This window comes from Xyrauchen texanus, chromosome 21, assembly GCF_025860055.1.
Source record: "Xyrauchen texanus isolate HMW12.3.18 chromosome 21, RBS_HiC_50CHRs, whole genome shotgun sequence".
NCBI lineage: Eukaryota > Metazoa > Chordata > Actinopteri > Cypriniformes > Catostomidae > Xyrauchen > Xyrauchen texanus.
Window position 1 is genome coordinate 39,219,956 of NC_068296.1, and position 23,488 is coordinate 39,243,443.

Sequence of the window (23,488 nt, forward strand, 5' to 3'; positions counted from 1 at the left end):
TAACATTAGCAGACATTCTGTGCAACGAAAACGAGGACTTAGCAGAGTAAGTCTTACTTTTAATTATTTTAACTCTTAATTTGCTCATAATTATAGGCCTGTGGGCCATCATAGGCATGTTCGTCCACACCGGAGAACTCGGTTTCTTCATTCGCATCCATTGTAACCTGAGCTTGAACTTGACCAGACTCCTCAGCCCATCGTCACTTCCGGTTAGTGCTTTATAGACGCGGAAGTTATTTTATCACAATTTATCTCAAAATATCGTTAATGGCTAAATATATATTACTCCAGTTCAGAAAATCTAGTTGTTTTATCATCAACATACACTATGCTATATAGGGGTGTCCAACCTGCATGTTGCTCTTTAAAGACCAGACGTGCTGCTGCATTCTGGATCAATTGCAGAGGTCTAATTGCACATGTAGGGAGGCCTGCAATGAGAGAGTTACAGTAGTTTAGTCTAGTTATGACAAGTGACTGAACAAGAAGTTGTGTGGCATGTTCAGAGAGGAAGGGTCTTATCTTCCTGATATTGTAGAGTGTAAATCTACTTAATCTTGTAGTCTTTGAGATGTGGTCTGTGAAATTTAGCTTGTTATCGATGGTTACCCCTAGATTTCTGACCGTTTTGGAAGGCGATACTGTAGTTGTACCCAGTGATGTTGTGTTCAACAGCAGGGTTGGCTGGAAAGACAAGGAGTTCAGTCTTGGTTGGGTTGAGTTGCAGGTGGTGTTCCTTCATCCAGGCCGAGATGTCTGCCAGGCAGGCAGAGATTTGAGCAGTCACTGTAGTGTCGTTGGGGTGGAAAAACAAGTAGAGTTGTGTGTCATCAGTGTAGTAGAGGTAAGATAAACCATGTGACTGAATGATGGTCCAAGTGATGTTGTGTATATAGGGAAGAGAAGTGGCCCATTCACTGAGCTCTGAGGTACCCCAGTAAGTAGCTGATGTGACTTGGACAGCTATCCTCTACAGGCTACCATAAAGGACCAACCTGAGAGATAGGAATTAAACCAATCAAGTACAGTTCCTTTGATTCCCAGCGAGGAGAGGGTGGAGAGTAAGATGGTTGACAGAGTCAAAGGCTGCAGAAAGGTCCAGTAGAATCAGGACATTTGATCTTGATCCAGCCTTCACCTGTCTCAGGGATTCAGTGACAGACAGCAGGGCAGTCTCTGTGGAGTGTCCACTTTTGAAGCCTGACTGATTGTCATCCAACAGATTGTTCTGTAAGAGATTTGATTGAAAACTGCCCTTTCAATTGTTTTTGCCATGCATGGGATGAGAGAAACTGGCCTGTAGTTTTCTGCTTGTGTGGCGTTCAGTGGAGGTTTTTTCAGCAGCAGAGTTACTCGAGCCTGCTTAAATGTTGTGGGGAAAATGCCTGAAAGTAGAGACGTGTTAATTATGTGTGTGTATGTGCAGGTAGGATGGACGGAGAGGTGAAATAACTAAATACACTTGATCAGAACTGATGCGTTTATTCTCAGAGAAATTGTCATACTCTTCACAACTTCGAAACATTCTTTCATCGTGTGAGCCATCACATGCAAAATTATCCATTCAATTATCAAAATTTGTTAGACATACATGTATGTTCCATAAAAGCTATGACAATGAATGTTTTTTCGTTGTTTTTGTTTTCTTGCAGAAATGTCATTTTGAGGCAATTGTCTGTTCACTATATATGACTTTACATGTAAGAAATATGTATAATAATGGACATGCAAATGAGAATGTTTAGACTGTTTCAACAAAATGAGCCAAAGCGATTGAGAAACAGAAGTATATATTATTAACAACCTCACAGCTAGTGGTAGGTCTTGAAAGGTTAATATGTCATTTTTTTTTAATTAATTTCTCTTTGAATAAAATGAATGGGATTTTTACTTTTAAATGCACTATATCGGAACATCTAGCAAAAACATTATTCAAGTAACGCATAGGAAGGAGACCAAGGCATATACATGTCTGCTTTCTTTAATCTATTCTTTCCGCTTTCTCTTCCCTCCTTTCATCTGTCCTGCATCTGTGCTTCTCCTCTCTGACAGAGTGTAGTAAACCTGATTAGTGAGCTGCAGGAGCAGATGTGCAGGATTCGACAGCAGATCTCTACTAAGATCACTGAGAAGCCAGCAGAGATGGACCCAGAAGATGATTTTGCCCATGAGCAAGCGCAAGCCGTTCTGACTGACCCAAAGTCAGCGGTGGGTCAGAAATCTGGAGGTCTCAAACAATTCCACTGTGGTGCAAAATGGCTGGCATCACATGAATCTCACAGTTTAAAATCTGCAGTCTTTGATCGTTGTCCGTGCTTATGAATTATTGGTTAGGCCAAATACTTCAAATGCATTGTAGAGCAGGGATGGTGTTTTATCATAGCGTTATTCCTAAGTAAACATCATTCCTGCTCAAAGCTATTTGTTTTAGTACTAATTTAAATTTCTTGCAAGTTACATTCATTTCAGGTGGCACCTCTCAATTTTGATTGGTTAATGCCATGAAACATGACATTACCCTATTATCAAATGTATAAGTTCATTGACTATTGAACTTATACACTTACTTAGCACTTTATTAGGAACACCTGTACATCTACTTCTTACTACATGTTCACCTAATTCATGCAATTATCTAATAAGCCAATCTTGTGGCAGCAGCGCAGTGCATAAAATCATGAAGACACGGGTCAGGAGCTTCAGTTAATGTTCACATCAACCATCAGAATGGGCAAAAAATATGATCTCAGTGATTTAGACCGTGGCATGATTGTTGGTGCCAGACGGGCTGGTTTGAGTATTTCTGTAACTGCTGATCTCCTGGGATTTTCATACACAACAGTCTCATGTTTTTTTCGATAATTTTGGGTGTGTTAATGCCAACAGCATAAATTTAGCCAAAGGTGTGTATTTTTTGGGGAATATTGATATTTCAACCTCAGTTCCTATAAAACATGTATAATACACTGTGTATACAAAATAGTTACACTCAGGACCTTCAGTACAAAAATGACATCATTGAAACCCATTAAATCTGCAATATTTTGGGGCTTTTCCACTGAACGGTACAACTCCACTCAACTCAAATCTGCTTGCTTTTTGGGGGTTTTCCACTGTGGATAGTACCTGGTACCTGATACTTTTTTTAGTACCACCTCGGTTGAGGTTCCAAGTGAGCCGAGCCGATACTAAATGTGACGTCAAAATCCTGCAGATCACTGACTGGTCAGGGAGAATCGTCACTACCAGCGTCACTGGATTTCCGACACGCGACATCAACCCGCTAGTTATAAAGTTAGCAACAGCGGTAGCAGTATCATTTGTTCACACGTCTTTCAAATGATGAAAAAAGAAATGGCTGTGTGCAAAACCACGACGCGGTCAATAAACGAGTTGCAGATGGTCCACTCGTTAGTGATGAGCGAAACAAAAAAGTTTCAGGAAGTGTCTCAGCTGTTGGCCGCACACGGCTACCAACGGATCTACCAACAGTGTAGGGAAAAGTAAAAAAAACTTAAGTGACTACAGAACCATCAAGGAAAAGTGGAAGTGGTTCGACCAAATGGACACTATCCAAACTGGCGAGCAATGGGAGGGAGAGTGCCCTGGACTCAGCCATGATGCAGGATGGTACTCTGCTTGAAAGCTTCACTTTACTTAGTTGACCAGCTACTGGAAGCTTGCCTCTAACACAACCAGGCCAATTTAACAGTTACAATTGTGTAAAATTACCATGCAACAACTGCTTTTGCAGCACAATGAGCTAGAAGCGAACAGCTAGTGGTTGTGTTATTGTTTTGGTCAGTTTGTGTCATGTTTAAGATGATGTCACGGCAGTAGAGGAGGAGCAACTATGACGATCAGCCTATAATACCACCCACGTCGAGATGGCACTAAACTGCAGTGGAAATGCAAGATCAGAAAAGTAAAGCGAGTGGAACCGTAACGTGCAGTGGAAAAGTGCCATTTGATCCCAGTACATTGTAAATTTTTGTAAGGGTAGTTAGGTTTTTTTAGTGGAGGAAAAAATTTAGCTGATTTACATTATGAAGACCTTTAAAATATTTAATCTGTAATAAATAAACAATTATTTGAAACTGCAATTCGTTTTTTTTTTTTTTTTTGAGTATGATTGTGGCTTTAAAGTGTGTGTTTCTACAGAACATGCTCCACAAACTTAAGATGCTGAAGAATCGAGTTGATCAGCTGGAACATGAGAAGACGCAGTATGAGGAGAAACTCAAGGTCACACAGGTACTGACATACAAATGCTTCATAACACACTTCCAGTATGATCCTCTTTGAAATTTCGAGGAATGTTCACGCTGCTTATTTTCTACACATAAGCATACAGTGACCAGGGTCTGACAAACTCATAAAAGGAGAGTATAGTCCAAACCCGTTGTTTACAATCATTGCATCACATGTGCAGAAAGTGGTGGCAGAAAGCCGGCAAACTGTTGTGTTCAATTTGACAGATTAGACAGTTAGCAAGCTAACTTCTCTAAATATCGCCAAAAGATAATATAGAATAAAATTAGCCTTCAGGTTCAAAGCTAGCTGTGTCGGGGCCCAGTATTGCTAGTAAAACAGCTAGTTATAATAATCGATTAAACAAAGGTACAACACAAAGCCATCATAAATACAAAAATATCCTTTGCTATACTATTATTAAAACGATATGAGTTGTGAATTTTGGAGTTTGACTACATAGTACATAAAACTCTTTATTTCAAACACTTACTTTAAAGGTGCACTCAGTAACGTTTTCTTCATTAAAAAAGTATAACTCCTAAAAACATGAATTGTAATTTTGCAATATATGTATGAAATCATGATCATTCACATTAAAATGACTCCAGTCATATCAGTAATCTTATAAAAGCCGTTTTATTCTACATGGAGAGGGTCCACACATGTTACAATCACATGACCGGCCGAATAATACTCACTTAATCTCAGTAACGTCCTGTTATTTGACACTTTCACTCATTGATTAAAGTAATCATGTCTGACTGTGAATACTACATTTCTACAATGACATCTGAAACTGAAACCTACTGATTTTAAATGATGCTGCATCCGAGCCACTAGTTGTCAGTGTGAGTCCAAGATGACACAAAGACAAAAGTTACTGAGTGCACCTTTAAATATCCAAGTCACAAAATCTTAACTTTAATTTATAAAGCTAATAATTTTAATTCCCTAATTTGTTGATGTTTACTACCTTGGCATGTCAGTGCTTCTATGTGGAAGTTTATTATTGTGCAGATTAGTAATGACCCCTTTATCATATCATAATGACAGAAAAGGTTCTTCTGTCTGTCTCTCTCACACACAGACAGAGATCATGAGTTTACAGCAGTTGTTGAGCTGTAAGAACGCTGAGATAGAAAATCTTCAGGCTCAGCTGCTCTGCAGAGCTCCAGTGTCTGTGGACAGTACAGAGAGAGGTACACTTACACTCTCACATCACAGCACATTTACTCATCCAGTCAAGACTCATTTTACCAGCAGTTACGCTCTTAGTGATTTGAATTGCCATGTCTAAAACTGATGTGTTTGAACTAGTATGTGACTGATCAGTGCTATTTATCCTTCAGTGTCAGTTCCAAAATCTGCTTTGAATCAATGGATAATGCTGTTTCTTTTTTTTGGCGAATAATAATAATAATACAAAATCAGTAAATATAATAAGTACAACAGTTGTTTATTTAGCTTCATCAGATATGTCTCTTACTCATTTGCTTTCTTTAGGTGCGACTTATTAAAATGTGTTTATGTAGCGCTGACATCTAGCGGTATAGATGCTGCATCACACAAAACGTTCTCAGTTACCAATTAAATTGTAAAAGGGCTTTATTCACTGTCAACCATGATTGATTTAAGTGAAAATGGGCGATCACAAGATAAAGTGAGTAATGGAGTGCAACAGTCATGTTCCGGATGTAAAAGTCACATACATTTTCTCCAAAGGCCTACCATGAGCTCCGAGGATGTTTATCAATGGTATATGCTTTGGTTCAAGCAAGCAGTCTGCATTAGTCCAACTTTTTAAATCATGTTTAATTGTGAAATTCCTGGTGAAGAACTACATTACCCTTATTCTGGTTAAGAAAACAATCGACCAATCAGAAAATTTGCATGCAATGAACCCAGCAGTGACCGCCTACTCCAATGACACACTGTGAATGACGCAGTCGAGTCTCCCTACACTTTCAAATTACTTCCATATTTGTATAACTATATATTTTTGCAATAAACTTAAAATTTGGGTACTTTTTACTTTCTCTCAAGTAAATTTCGAATGATTTTCTTTTACTTCTTAACAATGTGTGGCGTTACTGTCGTTACATTACTGGGTTTAATTTGAATTAATGTGTAATTTATTAATGAGAGATTATTGAATGGGACTTTAACAACAGCAGAAGTTCACAGCTACACGCGATGAGACGCTCTCACAGACTGTCACTCAATCAGTGCAGCAGCTTCAAACTCTTCAAAGTGAAACACTTTCTTCCATCCACACAGTGAAAAAAATTATAGTTCTGTCATGCAATGCCTTCATTTAACACCAAGACAAGCTGATATTGAAGATTAAAATCACAGCTCCAACTTCAGGCAGCACGCTGAGGTAAATTTTGGCTCTAATTCTAACACAGGCTTTTCTGTGTAATGATCATTTTCAGGGTGATTCTGTATCTGGGCTATTATGACATCAGTTTTTAAGTGTACATTTTTAAATCAGTGCAGCAATATATCCACTCATGTCATAAGCAGTATTTATGCATTTACTCTGCGCCCTCACTGGGGTACTGGAAACTATCGCAGCTACATCAGGCAGATTAACTGTATAAATCCATATAAACATCCAAGTTAATCGCTGCCATTCACCTGATCGACAACTGGAGCGCGAACAGACAGCATTTCTGCGCGTGCACAGCGAGGAGCACGGGGCGCGTGCATGTGAGATGTACAGGTATGAGACAATGGTGGCTAAGAGAGTGGCTAGACTTCCTATATGGTGAATGGCTCTGGGGCTGGTGCAGACACGTCACATATTCAATTTTATAATACTTGGGCCGTATTAGTTATTCTTATTAAATAGATACAGAGAGTACATTTTAAAATGTATCTGAATGTTTTGTCTCTCTATATTTTATTATGTTATTTTAATCCAGTAATGATTTGTCAAAAAGTTATTTACTACATTCCGAATAAAATAAAACATTGCAGGAGTGAAGAGAAGCAGTAAACTCCTAGCTCGTACATCTTCCCCATGGTGGATTGTGGGAAATTAACCGGCATCGAGTGTACTTGAAATGTACACTTGAAATTAGAGTGCATCGTGGGTAAGAATGAGTGAACAAAAGTAGGGAACGAGTGGCTCACTCAGAATTCAGACACTCTTACAAAATAGAAAAAACTCAAAAGAGTGCTCTATATAGTGGATAGGGGGCGGTTTCAGACACAGCAAGTGTTCCACGATCAGGGTTGGTGCCCTACGTAGGTTGTGTTCTCTGCATTTAGAGAGTGGCGGTACTGCTGTACAGAACTAACAATCTAAATACTTACGACACTGAAAACTGTAACTACACTGAAATAAGAATCCACACAGGACTTTAAAAGCTATGAAATAGCGAAAGAAGGCATTAATACAACATGATCTTGCTTTGGTTTATATTTCAGCATTTCAGCATCTTACTCAAGTAATTATTTATATTAGTACTTTTATTTCTACTTAAGTAATTTTGTTTTTGATGTAATTGCACTTTTATATATATTAAAATACTATTCTTCTATTAGCAATTAGCAAACAATTTATCTTCTGTTTGCACCTTTAAATTCTTTCAGCATTAGAATTGCCATCAGCTACCCTGCTTTCTAGATATTGTATCAGAACTGACCATTGATAACTCATATGGTCAATCACTAGTTTTGATGGCCGTCTGTTTCTGTGAATGGTTGGCATTTGTGTTGCAGTATTAACAGTAACATTAATGCCTCCTACACACTACACAACTTTCAAAGATGTTGGATTGTGGTACCGTTCATATTACACAACTGTCTGTCTTGTCATGGAAGTTGTAGAGTTTTCAAATTACACGAGGAATCAGCGACAGGGGTGAACACATCACAAAACATTTCACTATTGACGAATCTCCAACGACTCCAAATAAGTACACGTGAGAAGTGATACGAGATACGAAAACAAATGCATGATCATATGTTATGCATTTCAAAATTTTAATCATATATTTATTGGTTACAATATGAAAAAGTATATCCTACTGAAAAATCTTTCTATTTGCTTACCTGACTGTCCAAGAGATATGGCAATTTCTCTCCAACTCTTCTCTTTCTCCACCCGGTTGTGGTACAGTTCAGATGAAACATCAAATAGGCGCTGGTGCTCCTGTCAATGATCCACTCGTTTTTCTTCCATTTCTTCAGTCCAATGACACTTTATTGATACCGCAGCCATGCTAGTGGATGTTCTGTTGCAGGTACAGCAGGACTCCTCCCACTACATGCCCCATTTCTTGCTCTGTCATTGGCTGTAGGTCAACGCTGCAGTTGTATTCAGTCAAAACAGATTTCACATTGTGTGATTTGGAGTCGCAGACAGGTCCAGATATTTAACATTCTAGATATCTCGCTGACATCGGCGATGTATCACCGCTTCTCTCAAATCACATCTTTGATAGTTCATACATTGCGTTCTTCACGATTTGCCTACGATTTCAGGCTTTTGTCAGCGATCTCCACAAAACTTTCGGCGACCAAAAATCAGGCTTAAAATCGTGTAAACTCGGCATAACAGTGGTTCTCTTTCCCTGTATTAGAGGAGATATATAGGAGGGGACTCAACACTAAACTTAAGCTTTTTATGTTTAAACAACACCAAATATTACAAAGATAAATGCAGATCGCATCTGTGCATGTGAAATTAATTTCTGCTTCCACTAATGTTTGTCTCAGTGTTTAATGTGACAATAAACTCTTGTGAATGACTTGTGGTACTGACACTTAGCTTTCCTATTATTTTTAAATTCACAAAAGTCATCATAGTTTGAGCTGTTGAGCACACTTTCTACATTTTAAAGAGCTGTTTCAGGTGCATGGATTAGAGTGGTGTAATAATACAGTACAGTCCCAGTAAAGTTTGCTGGATTGTTGTGGGCAATTCCATGGGAAAGTCAACCATATGAAGGGGTTAGAACCCTTTTAAATCATTCATTTATATCTACAATGATGAGCCAAACCATTGTGACCACCTGCCTAATATGTTGATGGTCCTCTGCGTGCCACCAAATTAGCACCAACCCACCAAGGCATGGACTCTACAAGACCCCTGAAGGTGTTCTGTGGTATCTGGCACCAAGTCATTAGCAGCAGATCCTTCAAGTCCTGTAAGTTGCGAGGTGGAGCCACTGTGGATCATGGGCACTATGCGACTACTCATCCCATATGCAGCAGGGCTTATACCATCATTGAAATTGTCTGTAACTTGTGCCACAGTAGACCTTCTGTCAGTTTGGACCAGACGGGATAGCCTTCATTGCCCTCACGCATTGATGAGCCTTGGGCATCCAACACGCTGTCGCCGGTTTGTGGTTTGTTCCTCCTCGGACTACTTTCGTTAGATACTCACCACTGCTGACTGGGAGCACCCCACAAGTCTTGCTGTTACAGAGATGATCTGACCCAGTTGTCTGGCCATAACAATTTGGCCCTTATCAAAGTCGCTCTGTCTTTACTCCTACCATTTCTCCTGCATTCAACTTGTTGACTACGAGAACTGATTGTTCGCATACCATCTAATCTACACTGACCTTGACATGTAGTTTGTTAGGAGATGATCAACGTTATTCGCCTCACCTGTGATTATTTCTTTATATATTTATAATGATGATATTATTTTTCATTAAAATTACATTGTTTATCCCTCTCGTATTATAAGATTTTTTTTATATAAATCATATAAATATAAATATTCTTGGGAGTATTTAATTGTATTCACTGAAGATTTCTGTCTGTCAACAGATCAGGAGCTCCAGAGATTAAAGACAGGGATAGAGTCACTGATTGCAACCAATGATGAAAAGGTAAATAATGTAATTTTTTAATTTTAACAATTTGCCATAATCTTAAACCTTTGCAATGTATATATATAATAGGGCTGTCAGAATTAACGTGTTAATGCATGCGATTAATTAAACAAGTTTTACGCCTTAATATTTCTTAATCGCGCTTAACGCATTTACCATTAATACAACATAAACACTGGTGTGAAGGCGGAAAATTAACAAAAAAATGTTAATTGACTGACAGCACTACTATATATACTGTATATCTATCTATCTATCTATCTATCCATCCATCCATCTATATATATATATCTATATATATACATACATACAGTGTCAAGAATAGTATGTGAACCCTTTCGGATTACCTGCATTTATGCATATATTTGTTTAAAATCTGTTTTGATCTTCATCTAAGTTACAATATTGAACAAACACAATCTGTTTGAACTAATAACACACAAATCATTGTATTGTTCTTGTACATACTGAATGCATCATTCAAACATTTGCAGTGTAGGTTGGAAAAAGTATGTGAACCCCATAGGCAAATGCCTTTAACAAAAGCTAATTAGAGTCAGGAGTTGGCAAACCTGGCATGCAATGGATGAAATGAGACAGAGGTGTTGGCTAGAGCTACTTTGAATTATAAAAAGCACTCAAAGATCATGCAAAAAAGCTGTAAAGGGTTACAAAGTTATCTCAAAGTGTTTAGATATTCATCTGTCCACTGTTAGACAAACTGTCTATAAAATGAGATGATTTAGTACTGTGGCTACTCTCTAGAAGTAGTGGCCGTCCAGTCAAGTTGACACAAAGGGTACACTGCAGTAAAAAAGAATCCTAGAGTGACAGCTGAAGACTTGAAGGAATCATTTGAACTGGTTAATATATCTGTTCATGAGTCTACTATACAGAAAACATTAAACAGGCATTGGGTCCATGGCAGGACACCATGAAGAAAGCTACTGCTTTCCAATAAAAATATTGCAGCTCACCTGAAGTTTGCCAAAGACCACTTTGACACTCCACAGCGCTACTGGGAAAAAGTTTTGTGGACTGATGAAACTAAGGTTGAGTTGTTTGGGAAGAACACACAGCCCAGACCTTACCCCATAGAGATGCTGTGTAGTGACCTGAAGAGAGCTGTTCACACCAGACATCATAAGAATATGGCTGAGCTGAAGCAGTTCTGTAAGGAAGAATGGTCCAAAGTGTCTTCTGCATGTAGTGCAGGTGTAATCTGCAGCTACCGGAACTGCTTGGTTGATGTTATTGCTGCCAAAGGAGGATCAAGAAGTTAATAAATACAAAGGTTCACTTACTTTTTCCACAGCACTTTGAATGTTTAATGGGATGTGTTCAATAAAGACATGAAAGATTATAATTGTTAAATTAAGCTCATCGTGTTTGTCTACACTTGTGACCTTGATGAAGATATCAAATTGTATGACCAATGATTGCAGAAAACTCCAATAATTATTCCAAAGGGTTCACATAATTTTTCTTGCCAGTATATATATATATGGACACTAAAGTATATGATTGTTATGGCCACTGATATAAAAATGATCAAAATATTCCAAAATACTGTCAACATGCACTTCTCACTGCCCAAATAGTTCACCAAGTGAGCAGAGGTAATTTTGAGCACATTGGGTCTTTTGTTCCTCACATTGCTCTGTGTTTATACACTTGAGTTGTAGAATGTGCGCAGAACTGAAGCCAGAAACAGTTTCCTCTGCCCTGTTCCACACTCTTTAGGCACTTACTGTAAATATATGTGCTCTAATTCTACTTGACCAAACCTTCAGAAACTCATTTTTTGGTGTAACCTTGTTTGTCAGGTCAATTTAGTCAGATTAAATAAAAATGTTTTTGCTTGAATAAAAGTCACTTTTATTAAAAAAGTACTGGTTTTGTTTCAGGATCGTCGGATAGAAGAACTTACTCTTCTCCTCAGCCAGTGCAGACAGATCAGTGACATCATGACTTTAGTTCAAGGTGAATGCTTCTAACGTTTATATTCATAGAGCATTTAGTTCTGATCCTTGAATCTGATTGCATAATCAGCCAAGAGTATTGATATGTAGTATAATCACTTGACAAAACCAAACCAATCCAATCAGGCTTAATTGATACCATGATGCTGCTCGTTAACTTTCTTTGTCAACTCAGGCTTTATCAGATCAATTACAATAAATAATTGATCATGAAGAGTTTGTTTTGTGGATTTTTAAGATTTCTTTCTGCAAAGTGCGTGTTAAGAGACAAAGTTGTCACTTTACACACAGCTGATTGGTTCAACATCTAGTAGCGATCTGTTACCCGAGCTGGTTAGCTGTGGAGCGTAAGTTACTATGTCTTTTAATAACTATACCCTTAATATTTAAATAAGTCCCCCAAAAGCATTTTACATTTAACATGTCAAATCAAAGAATAAATCGCTCTCATGCACACACACTGATTAAGCATCATTAGGACAACAGAAACAAACTAACATTGAACTAGGGCAGTTAAACTCATTTTAAGTCATGTGCCTATTTGGACTAAGTATCCCCTTATGCCGGCAGAATAATTTTTATTACGTTAAACCTTGTTATACCCAGCTCAATTGCTGTAATAAACTGAAACTTTGTTGATATAGTGCTGTATGGCACTATATCAACATGGCTGTTATTCGGCCGCAGGTAATCACAAACATGATGTTTAGGGCCATACAGCATGACTGCGAGTATTATATTTCTTTTATTAAATATTTATTTTAATTTATATTTAATTTTAACAGTTTAACTAACAAGTAAATAAATACAAAATGAGGAAAAACTAAGGACTGTCACAAAAAGCGCCCTTGTGCATCAAACTACTTTCTTACGCCATGTGACAGGATCTGCCATTGCTTGTTCAAAAGATGCGCCCAAGCCTTCTTCAATATGTTTCTTTTAGAACTAGTAACGACAGCTTGGGCTTACAAGTTTCTATCAAGTTATTGTAGAAACAAAAATGTGTGTGTTTGTGTGTGTGTGTGCTTGAGAGAGAGAGAGAGAGAGAGAGAGAGAGAGAGAGAGAGAGAGAGAGAGAGAGAGAGATTGTGATTACCTGCATCTGTTACAACTCTGAAGCAGAGATGAACATTAGCCTCTTGAGATCCGACTGCTGATAATATTTGTATGATACTTAAAATAGTTTTTTTAATATCGTTTTTTTTTTAATCTGACACTGCACAAAAAATTACATTGTCGCTAATCACTGACATATCCCAGGCTGCGATAATCTCAAAATTGATTTCCCCTAAGCATTTAGTATATGGAAAATAATAAATTGTGTGTTTTGTTTTTAATTTTATAAAAAAACAACAGTGACATTATATAAACAAACTGGCATTTAAAGGGTTTAAATATGATCAGGACTGATGTTGGTTAAAAAAATAACTATTTTATTAATGTAACATTATTATGGCAGTTTTTTTGACATGGACAAAGAACCTTTGAGTAACTTTGTATTTTTATCTTTTTATTGACACACAAGGTTTAAGTTACGTTATGTTGTTTTAGAACTAGATTGAATCTTCTTCCTTATAATTTTTTGTTTTGTTTTACGTCATTCTGCTGTTCCAGCAAATTAGACCACTTATTTTCATCAGAACAAAGATGCTAAAATGATGTAGTAAGTTTAACACGACTAGCCGGGTCAATTATAACACGGGTTAATGCCATTAAATACATGCATTGTTGTTGTTTTTTCATTACGGCTAACAAATTAATTTGTGAATGTTCACAACGTATTTTCATTTTGATTTTCAGGAAGATAATTAAATAGCCAGTATCTATGAAACACCAGTTTTAATTTACTGAAAAAGGCTGACATTCAAGCATTTTTTCTGTATATCCATACATGAGCTAAATAAGCTATAACTTTAATGCTGCAATTTTTTCACATGCCGGAACTCCCTGCAGTAGTAACACTCAGTCTGGATGCTTACCCACTGTAGCTAAGTCAAAATACAATGTCCACACATGTGTACATAGAGTTACATGAGGTTAAAGCTGCAGCCGATTAACTCCATTCCTCAGCTGTAGTGTTAGTCAGCTTGCTGGAGATAATGGTATTTTGGTAAAAAACATTCTATTTTCTCTGTGTAAAAATAGCCGTTGAAGCAGAGGTCCCCACTGAGTATTTCATGGTAGCCAGTTTGCAAAAGTCATTCACTATAGAAACCATACTCTCCTTCGCCATGTTGAATGTTTACATCGCCTCCCAACATGGAAACTCCTGTAAAATAAGCACTTTGAGTATGTGTGATTACTCAGTCTGTTGTGTCTCTCAGCTGTAATAAACCTTACCCTTACAAAAAATCTCAACTAGTCGCAACTTGACACAAATTTGCATCAAATTTGCCACTCGTTATTTTCACATGCCAGTTTAATATGCAGATTCAACTATAAGTAAGCCATTCGTAGGTTGATTTCCCATAAAAGTGCAACAATGTGGCTCTGTGGCACAATCATATGTTTCTTTTTGTTTAAACAGCCTATTAAGCCCAACACAGTAACATGGCAATGAGTGGACCAATATCATTTGCTAAAATGTTACATAAGAAATTATATTGATCTGATGTCATTTTCCACAGTGTCTGGAGACAACTCTGTTCAGATCAGCAGTGATGAGGGGAAGCAGAATGGAATTGTAAAGATGAAGACGTTAAGACCTAAAGCTCATCCTGAGGTGTGTGTGTGTGTATGTTTGAGTGACCTTTGTAATAAATCTCCTTTTAATGTAGTCTTTCTCAGTGACATTAAGTTTATGGTGTTTATTTCTTTAATCTGTGATATAGATAACCTTCAGTAGCTCATCTCCTCTTCTGGTGTCTTCAGTTCATTCACAGAATGATGCACAGAACTCTGGGTAACAGCATCTCTTCATCTTATTCCCATCATTTTTGACAGGGAAATGGTGTGTCACATACATGTATCAGTAAATATTTGATGTTATTCCCCACAGGTCCATCAGTATGGAGAGCTTGAGAGGCTCAGCTCAAAAGGTTTGACCAAATACCTGTTCCAAATATACTTCGATATACTTAGAAATTAACTGATGTTTATTTATTGTTTGTTAAGAATATTAATTTGGTTGTTGAGTGTTTTACGTAATTTACACACATAAAAATTCCTAAAATGACATTCTCATGCCCAAGCTCTGTCCATTCTTGATTATACAGTGATTGCGTCTGTTTGTCCAACAGGCAGTGAATGACAAACTAGTACATCCTGTTCTGACAGAGGAGGTACAGAAATCATAATTTCAACCAGTTCTTTATCTTTTATCTTAATATTTCATCTTAATCTTCTAGTTATATTGTGAAGTTGTTAATGTTATTACTGCTGATGCTGTAAGAGGAGGCTTTAGTAAGGAGCCCCCTTAGAGGATAGTCTAAGAAAGTCTGTACTTTTGGCTATTGAAGATGAACTAAATATGTTTGTTGTACACCGCAGTACATTTGCTTCACTTTTCACCCTCTTATAGACTCAACCAGCTGATAACAGACATCAGATGTTTCCGGCAGTGTTGAGTTCCCCAGAGAAGAGAGACAGTAAGATGAGTGACACATCCGACCTGAGAACTCCAGAGATGAAGGATGATAAAGATATCTTGTGCTGTCCAGAAAGAACTGCTGATGTTGTTACGCCTATTAGAGGTATTTGTCTTGCAATAGTAATAGTATTTTCCTGTCGACGATGGTGTTGAGGTTTAAAGAATAGGTAGTTTTGCATAGCCAGACTTTTGACTATCAACATAAAGTCCAATGCAGAAGCTCCGAATCTTCCATTTTGGGTCTCGACGTCCCTTCCCTGGTGAATTATTTTGAGTGCATATTTCTAGTCTCTCCTCCACCCCTGCTCTGTGGAAAACCACTTCTAGAATCCCTCAAAACCTCTTTTCATCTCTCCGCCCGTTTGATGGGCTCTAATGAAAGGGCCTCTAGAAGGGGCCAGAGCGACCATCATATGGGCCCCACCTGTTCAGGACCCACCCAGTTAAAACAGCATGACTAAAGGGAGCATAACCACTGCCAGGTGCCCACATGGGCTTCACAGGGCGGGCAGGCAGGGGTCCTCAACTGCCTGCAGTACTCTATCTTTAGAGTGCATATTTTTTCAGTTCAGGTTGCACAAAAACTCTAAAAATAAGGTAATGAAGGGCTGAAGACCAAAAAGCTGCACTCACAGAGGGTTCTTTGTTAAATAAAAGTCAAGCCTTGAAATAATGACTTGAGATAAAAAGTGTAATTGCATTCTTTTTCTATACATGCTAGACATTTTTTCCCAACAATTTAATAGAGGCACCATCAAAAAGGCTCAATCAATGGCTCATCATAGTGGTTAGCACACATCCTCCAGACACATTGAGCCGTGATGTCTTAAACAACAAAATTATGTTTAAAGTAGTTTTAGATGTAACAGCATGTCACACTGCAAGTCATGTCAGCATTACAAAAGTATTCTGTCAACTCATTAAGAGCTCCCCATATTTCTCTTCATCATAATACCTTTTGCATTCCCTCGCAATACTTTGCGCTCCCCCATAATACATTTTGCATTACCACACATTAGTTTGCGCTTCCTTGTAATACGTTTTGCATTTCCTCTTAATAAGTTTGCATTCCCTCGCAATAGATTGTGCTCTCTTTTAATACAGTTTGCTTTTTCTTTGCAGTAGTTTGCATTCCCCCACAATAGTTCCCCTTCTGTCACTCACTCGACGTTGTGTCAATTGTAGTGACATAAGGGGTCTCTTCTGAGAGCCTCACGTACCTCTGAACTTGAACTTGAAAAATTCCAATTAAAAATTGGCAGACAGAATTTGCATGCCCCGCCCCCGGACATACGGGTATAAAGGGAGCGGGCGAGCGAATGCCTTTTCTTCGGATTCGAACGGTTGTATGATCAGCGAGCTGTGTGACACATGACTGCTTCACCCACCTCTGCAAGAGAGCTTTCTGTTGGATCTGACGGCGCATTCCGTGCAGCTTCGACAGCGCTTCTCTTATAAAAGAGTTTATTCTCCTCTAAAAAAGTTTGATTCTGGTAAAAGCAGGCGTTGAACGTCCTTTTCAGGATGCGTCTTTTTAAAGATGCCCTTCCACCGCTGTGTAACCTTGCCACGTCACTATCCCTACCACTGTAATGCGCCGTATACGTCTGGCATTCGCTCGCTCCCTTTATACCCGTATTTAATACGGTTACGGCGCATTACAGTGGTAGGGATAGTGATGTGGCAAGGGGAACACAACGTCTCGTTCCTTCAATCGGGGAATGGAGGTTACAACAGTAACCATGAATAGTTTTCGCTACCTAGAAATACATTTTGCATTCCCGTAATAATAACAATAGTTTTCACTCCCTTGCAGTACATTTTTGCGATACATTTTGTATTCCCTCGCAATAGTTTCACTCACGTGTAATACGTATTTCACTCTCTCGCAATATATTTTGGGTTCCTTCAAAATAGTTTGTGCTCCCACGTAATACATTTTTTGTTCCCTCATAATACGTTTTGCATTCCCTCGTAATGTGTTTTGCATTCTCAATAGTTTGTGCTCCATCGTAATAAGTTTAGTATTTCCGCACAATACATTTTGTGTTCCCTCACGGCTTGCGTTTCCTTGTAATAAGTTTAGCATTTTCTTGCAGTACTTTGCACTTCTTGGTAATGTTTTTTTTGTTCCAATGTTATACGTTTTGGGTTCTCTCGGATAGTTTGCACTGTATCGTAATACGTTTTGGGTTCTCTCGGATAGTTTGCACTGTATCGTAATACGTTTTGGGTTCTCTCGGATAGTTTGCACTGTATCGTAATACGTTTTGGGTTCTCTCGGATAGTTTGCACTGTATCGTAATACGTTTTGGGTTCTCTCGGATAGTTTGCACTGTATTGTAATACGTTTTGCATTCCCTCGTAATGGTTTTGTTCCCTCGTAATATGTTTTGCATTCTCTTGTACTATGTTTACCTTCCTTTGCAATTGTGTGCGCTCCCTTGTAATTAATTTTGGGTTCCCTATAGTTTGCACTCCATTGTAATTCATTTCGCAATATATTTTATGTTCCTTCAAAATAGTTTGCGCTCCCTCATAATACGTTTTGCAATCCCTCGTAACAAGTTTTGCGTTCGCTTATAATAGTTTGCGCTCCCTCCTAATACATTTTGCACAGGTACATTTTTAGTTCCCTTACAATAGTTTGTACTTCATTTTACTACGATTTGCATTTCCTCGAAATAAGTGGAGACAGTATTTGATTGTACAGTATATTGAACATTAGCTTGTCAAGCTGTTAAGGCCGGTCTGTATTTGAACTTTTAAGGTTCTCCTAGATTTCAATGGTTTGGTTTTCTGTTTCTATTGATGGAACAGCTTTCTGTTGATAAAGCTTTATGGTAATTGGTACTCAGCAGTAAGTAAGATTACAGTATTGTATTTCCCCCCACAGGAAGCACAGAGAAAATGAAGGACACAACATCATCTAATCTGTCATCAGTGTTGTCAGGAGCAGAGTCAGGACAGCAGTCTCCTGTGTTACAGGAAAACGTCAAAAATACCAGCATACGCAAACTGTGGGGAAAGTGAGTATAAGTGTGTGTGTAAAAGGAAGAGATAGAGAATGAGAGATCTAGACAATGTGAGATGCCTGAGACCACGTTTTTACCTGGCATTAGCATTAATCTTGGGTGATCCGATCACATGTTGTCATTCCCAAATACAAGTGTAAACGGGATCCAAAATGTTTTAACGTGATCTCATGAAAATGTTATGAATGTGTTTGTGGCAACATATTTGCTAAATTATATTACATAGATTCTATGTTTTGTGGCATTTGTGTAGTAAAATGTCCACTATCTGGTAGGGTAGTCATGATACCATAATCATATCTTTCGCTACTATACCAGCTAAAGTATCACATTACCACAAGGTAGTGTGATAATTCTTAACAGTTTGTCATAGCAAATGTGGTTCTTAGAAACTAGCCATTCCACTTGTCCAACTTTACCTAATGCATTCTTAAAAAAAAAAAAGCTTCACCGCTTCAAAACAGCCAGTTCAAACGGCAGTGGCTTTAATCTTTTATTCCATTATTTCGGTGATTATTTTAATGTTGGTAACATAAAAATAGAGACATTGTAACATTAAAAAGACAGCTGTTTCATTACGATCTCCTGTTAACAGCAGCGTGAATGCAGAATACACACACACCGGTTTGATCACACGCCTCAGGGATGTGATCAAACCGATATGATCATAATTGCGAAATTACCGCCACCATGCATTTGCAATTGGAAAACATTCAACTAGTTCGACTTTTGATTTTTCAGAGAAACTGTAAATGTTAAGATAAAGCATTTAGGTTAAATGAATTGGCACTAACCCGCGTGTATTCTGCAAAACCAGTGAGATGAGACAAAGGTGTTATAAGGTTTCTGGTGTTTCCCCCTTTGACTTGAAATCTTTGTAGACATTCATGGCAGATGGGTTTTCTCATCAGGCGAAACTATGTGAATTGTGTTTTTTTTAAAGTTCATTTAAAAGTTACTCACTCTCCAAAGTTTTGCTTAAATTCATCTTATCGATTTGGAGACACAACCATGAAATGAACACAAAGGACACAAAAGCAGTTGCAGAAAAAAGACGATAGCTTTGCGCTCGCATCACGCCAACCCCCACAATTGCCTCGTGCACTGCACCAAATGTCTGACGAGAATCAAATTTTCCATGCCTATAAAAGGAGTGTGTCTCTGTCATTGAAATATGCCTGACATTCTTCAAGGACACAGTTAATGCACAAAAGAACATAATTTTCAATTCTTCTAATTCATTGCATACAGTCCATTTACCTTACCAACTTCTTATTAATGTGCTTTGTTTAAATCATTGACGCTTGAGAGAATTAACTATATAATATGACGCAGATGTTGAATAACTGGAGAAGAACCTCAGAATTAAATGGCACTTGGTCACACCTTCTGTATGTTGCACGGGCAGTTTCGCCAAACCCACTTGCACCTTGACTTAGCACATGCTAGTATGAAAATACCAAAACTTCATGGCTATGCCCATTTACTTTGCGCTTATGACTTAAAGCATTGGATTGTGCATAACACTTGCACTCTTAAAATAGGGCTCTATGTATTTTTTTCTTGCCAGAGTAGCCTTTGGCTTGTTCACTGGCGGCTTTAAGACAGATTACAGTTGGACTTGACTAGATCATGTGAAAACCAGGTGTTAACAGGGTATGTGTTATTATGTTAAGGATCAAAAGGACGGGTGTGCTGTCTGATGACCTGGAGCCCACTGCATTCAGGAGAGGAGGGTTCAGGGCCACAGCGGGGCCCCGGCTGACACGGACCCCTGAATCAGGACGTTCAGCTTGGTAACACTTCTTCTTCAAGTACAGATACACTAACTGTTAATGATTGAGTCTTCACAGTCTATGTTAATGTAAGTTATTCTCCTTCTCTTCATCAGTGCACACACCCCCTTCAGTAAGTGGAGCACAGAGCAGGTGTGTGGTTGGCTGGAGGATTGTGGTTTGGGTCAGTATGTCAGTCTGGCCCGTCAGTGGGTGGAAAGCGGACAAACCCTCCTTTCTGCCACTCCACAGGAGCTTGAGAAGGTTATTCTTCTTATTCTTTATTAGTTTATTATATTGTGGTTATTTAACTCTTGAGATCTAGGTAGGGCTTTCACTACTGATTATATTGGTAATTGTAAAATGTATAGTTCCCGTCTTGGATGGCAAGTTAAAACACAATGGAAACAGCTTAGGTGAAGCATCTGTGTGTATCACTGCACAGCACACCTAGAAGCATACTATTAACTTATACATAGACATACAGTACTAACAGATTACAGATTGTCTTCTGAACACTTTTTGACCATGCCTATAGAAATGACTGTGATGTCACAAGGCAGGCTTCTGTGCTTCTGTTTTCTTTAGAGCAGCAGATATTTTAATGGTTGATATAAATAGTGTTGCAGTTTCTGTTATATAATCAGTTCCCCTTCTGTCACTCACTTGACGTTGTGTCGATTGTAGTGACACAAGGGGTCTCTTCTGAAAGCCTCGCATACCTCTGAACTTGAGAAAAGGCCAATGTCAAATTGACAGACAGAATTTGCATGTTCCGCCCCCGGGTATAAAGGGGAGAGGACCCATGACATGTCGTGGCAGACCCAGCCTCTTCGTTGCTGTGTCCGGTATGTGCTTTGCATATCTATGTGGACCACACGCAGGGCTTTAGATGCTCTGAGCAGCTCTTTGCCTGCTTTGGCGGATGGCAGATTTGAAGTTGGACCCCTTGTGTCACTACAATCGACACAATGTCTCGTTCCTTCCATTGGGGAACAGAGGTTACAATATTAACCATGACGTTAAGCATTATATAATGTAATAATACTTGTTCATGTTAATAAAAGTTATTATTTAAGGATAGCTATGGTTTATAGTTAAGAAATATATGTATATTCATTGTAAACTATCCAAAAAAACTTAACTTTAACTTCTTTCAATATGCCTGTGGGATTTTGTCATGTTACATGTTGATGAATACACATCCTCACACTTGTAACACACTTATACAACCTGAGAAATGTGGCATATGAAAATGAAAACTACCATCAGAAATCAATCTTTTTTGGTCCACATACAGTTAATGATACTATTTGCAAAGTGTCTATTTGCACTAGGCGTAAATAGCACCTGCCACACAGCGCAGCTATTTGCACTCAAATGGTCTGGTGGAAACACAGAAATTGAAGACAAGAACGTGTTCGCAAGTGTCACTGCAATGACGTTGTGTGTAAAGAAGGTGTGGATGTGCTTTTCTTCATTCAGGGTTCAATTCCCAATTTTTCCTATCTTGTTTCCTGTTTTCACTCTTAATACTTCCTTTAGTACTACTTATAATATTAAATACAAATGAATATAAAGTTTGATTGCCTCAGTGATTTGGTGACGGTGACGGTCAGGGAGTTGAGAGTAAGGTTTGTTCTGGGTAAAATTAACCATGGTTCTACTATAGTAATATTGTAGTAACCATGTTTTTTGGTGAAAGTCATAGTTTTAATGCAATTAATGTTGTTACTGCAGTAATATGGTGTTACTATTGTAACCATGTTTAATTTGGTTACTATGATCTGACCAAAAAATGCCATGGTGATACTATGGTTACTATAACAACCTTTGATTTTTATATCAGGTAAGGTTAGGTTTAGTGGTAGGGGTTGGTGTAGGGTGTCTGTGGGATTCTACATAAACACAATAAACACATTGCAGTGACACTATATGTTAGTATTTAATTAGGGGTGCAAATAATTTTTAACACTATTTGCACTAAATAGAAAGAAGGTACTTTTTGTTGCTAATTGCACTTAGTGCAAATAGCCTTTGCCTAATATTTGTCTTATTCAATATTCAAATTACTAACAGCTTTTATTTTATTAAAAAAGTAACTTAATGCATTCAAAATAAAGACACATTTTAGAATGTTTGGGTTTAAATTATTTTTCCCAGATTTTTTATTATTTTACCCTAATTTATTATTGCATATTCTTTGACAAATAGTAGATTTGCGTTCTCGTTTGTCCCGTTGGATCTTATATGGTGGTCTTGTCCATATAAGATCATTGTTTGATCACATTTGGCCTCATACAGTCACAGCAGTTGCACTTTGGAAATTATAAACAGTAATTTGCAATCACCATCATTATGTCAAATCATGAGTTTATCCTGATATAATTGTTTGGAAATGGTGTGTTTTAACTTCACAAACAGCAATTTTTGGGCCTTTTCGGCTCAGTTTGAATGAGCCGCCCATTGAAAGCAGTTCTTTTCTGGGGTGCTGAAAGAACTTGGAAGTGCCGCCAGAGAAAATGAGTTTGTTACCAGTTCATCTATTGAGATCATTTCTAATAGCACAACACAAAAATAAGCTTTCTATTTTTTCTTGTAAAATATAACTTTTGCCATCCTAGGAAATTGTATTAATTGCAGATAGAGTGATATGCCAATTATTTTCATGAGTCATTGGATAATTTGAATGACAAGTGACAACAACAAATCTTGAACACTCCCATTAAACACAGCTGTCCTTAAAGCAAACAAGTTGAGGTGATTTATATTTATTAAATATACATTTTTGCTTGCTCAGACTCTCATCAGTGGATTATTTCTCCTCCACCATACTGCCAATTCATAATCATGTAAATTGTAACCAAGGATTTTTTAATTCAAGTACTCAAGTTTAATTAATTAATAGCGAAAATCGTACATCTGAGATTAATGTTAGCTCATCAGTCAGGGCAACTATAAGAAAGTGATGTTTATGTTGATATAAATAACG

At 37.9% G+C, this 23,488-nt stretch overlaps 1 protein-coding gene across 6 annotated transcripts in view; it reads left to right on the forward strand.

Annotated features, from left to right (window-relative positions):
- Positions 1–23,488, forward strand: part of ppfibp2a (PPFIA binding protein 2a) — a 69,439-nt gene that overhangs the window by 40,184 nt on the left and 5,767 nt on the right. For 5 of the 6 annotated variants that reach the window (XM_052152803.1, XM_052152804.1, XM_052152806.1 and 2 more), the window contains 13 exons: positions 2,056–2,211; positions 4,165–4,257; positions 5,345–5,456; positions 10,051–10,112; positions 12,023–12,098; positions 14,725–14,819; positions 14,929–14,999; positions 15,096–15,135; positions 15,337–15,378; positions 15,618–15,789; positions 18,583–18,715; positions 20,398–20,517; positions 20,613–20,760. In XM_052152803.1, coding sequence (XP_052008763.1) covers positions 2,056–2,211; positions 4,165–4,257; positions 5,345–5,456; positions 10,051–10,112; positions 12,023–12,098; positions 14,725–14,819; positions 14,929–14,999; positions 15,096–15,135; positions 15,337–15,378; positions 15,618–15,789; positions 18,583–18,715; positions 20,398–20,517; positions 20,613–20,760 — 1,320 coding nt within the window. The remainder of the gene's footprint in view (positions 1–2,055; positions 2,212–4,164; positions 4,258–5,344; positions 5,457–10,050; positions 10,113–12,022; positions 12,099–14,724; positions 14,820–14,928; positions 15,000–15,095; positions 15,136–15,336; positions 15,379–15,617; positions 15,790–18,582; positions 18,716–20,397; positions 20,518–20,612; positions 20,761–23,488) is intronic. The other variant, XM_052152805.1, reaches the window with a different exon arrangement.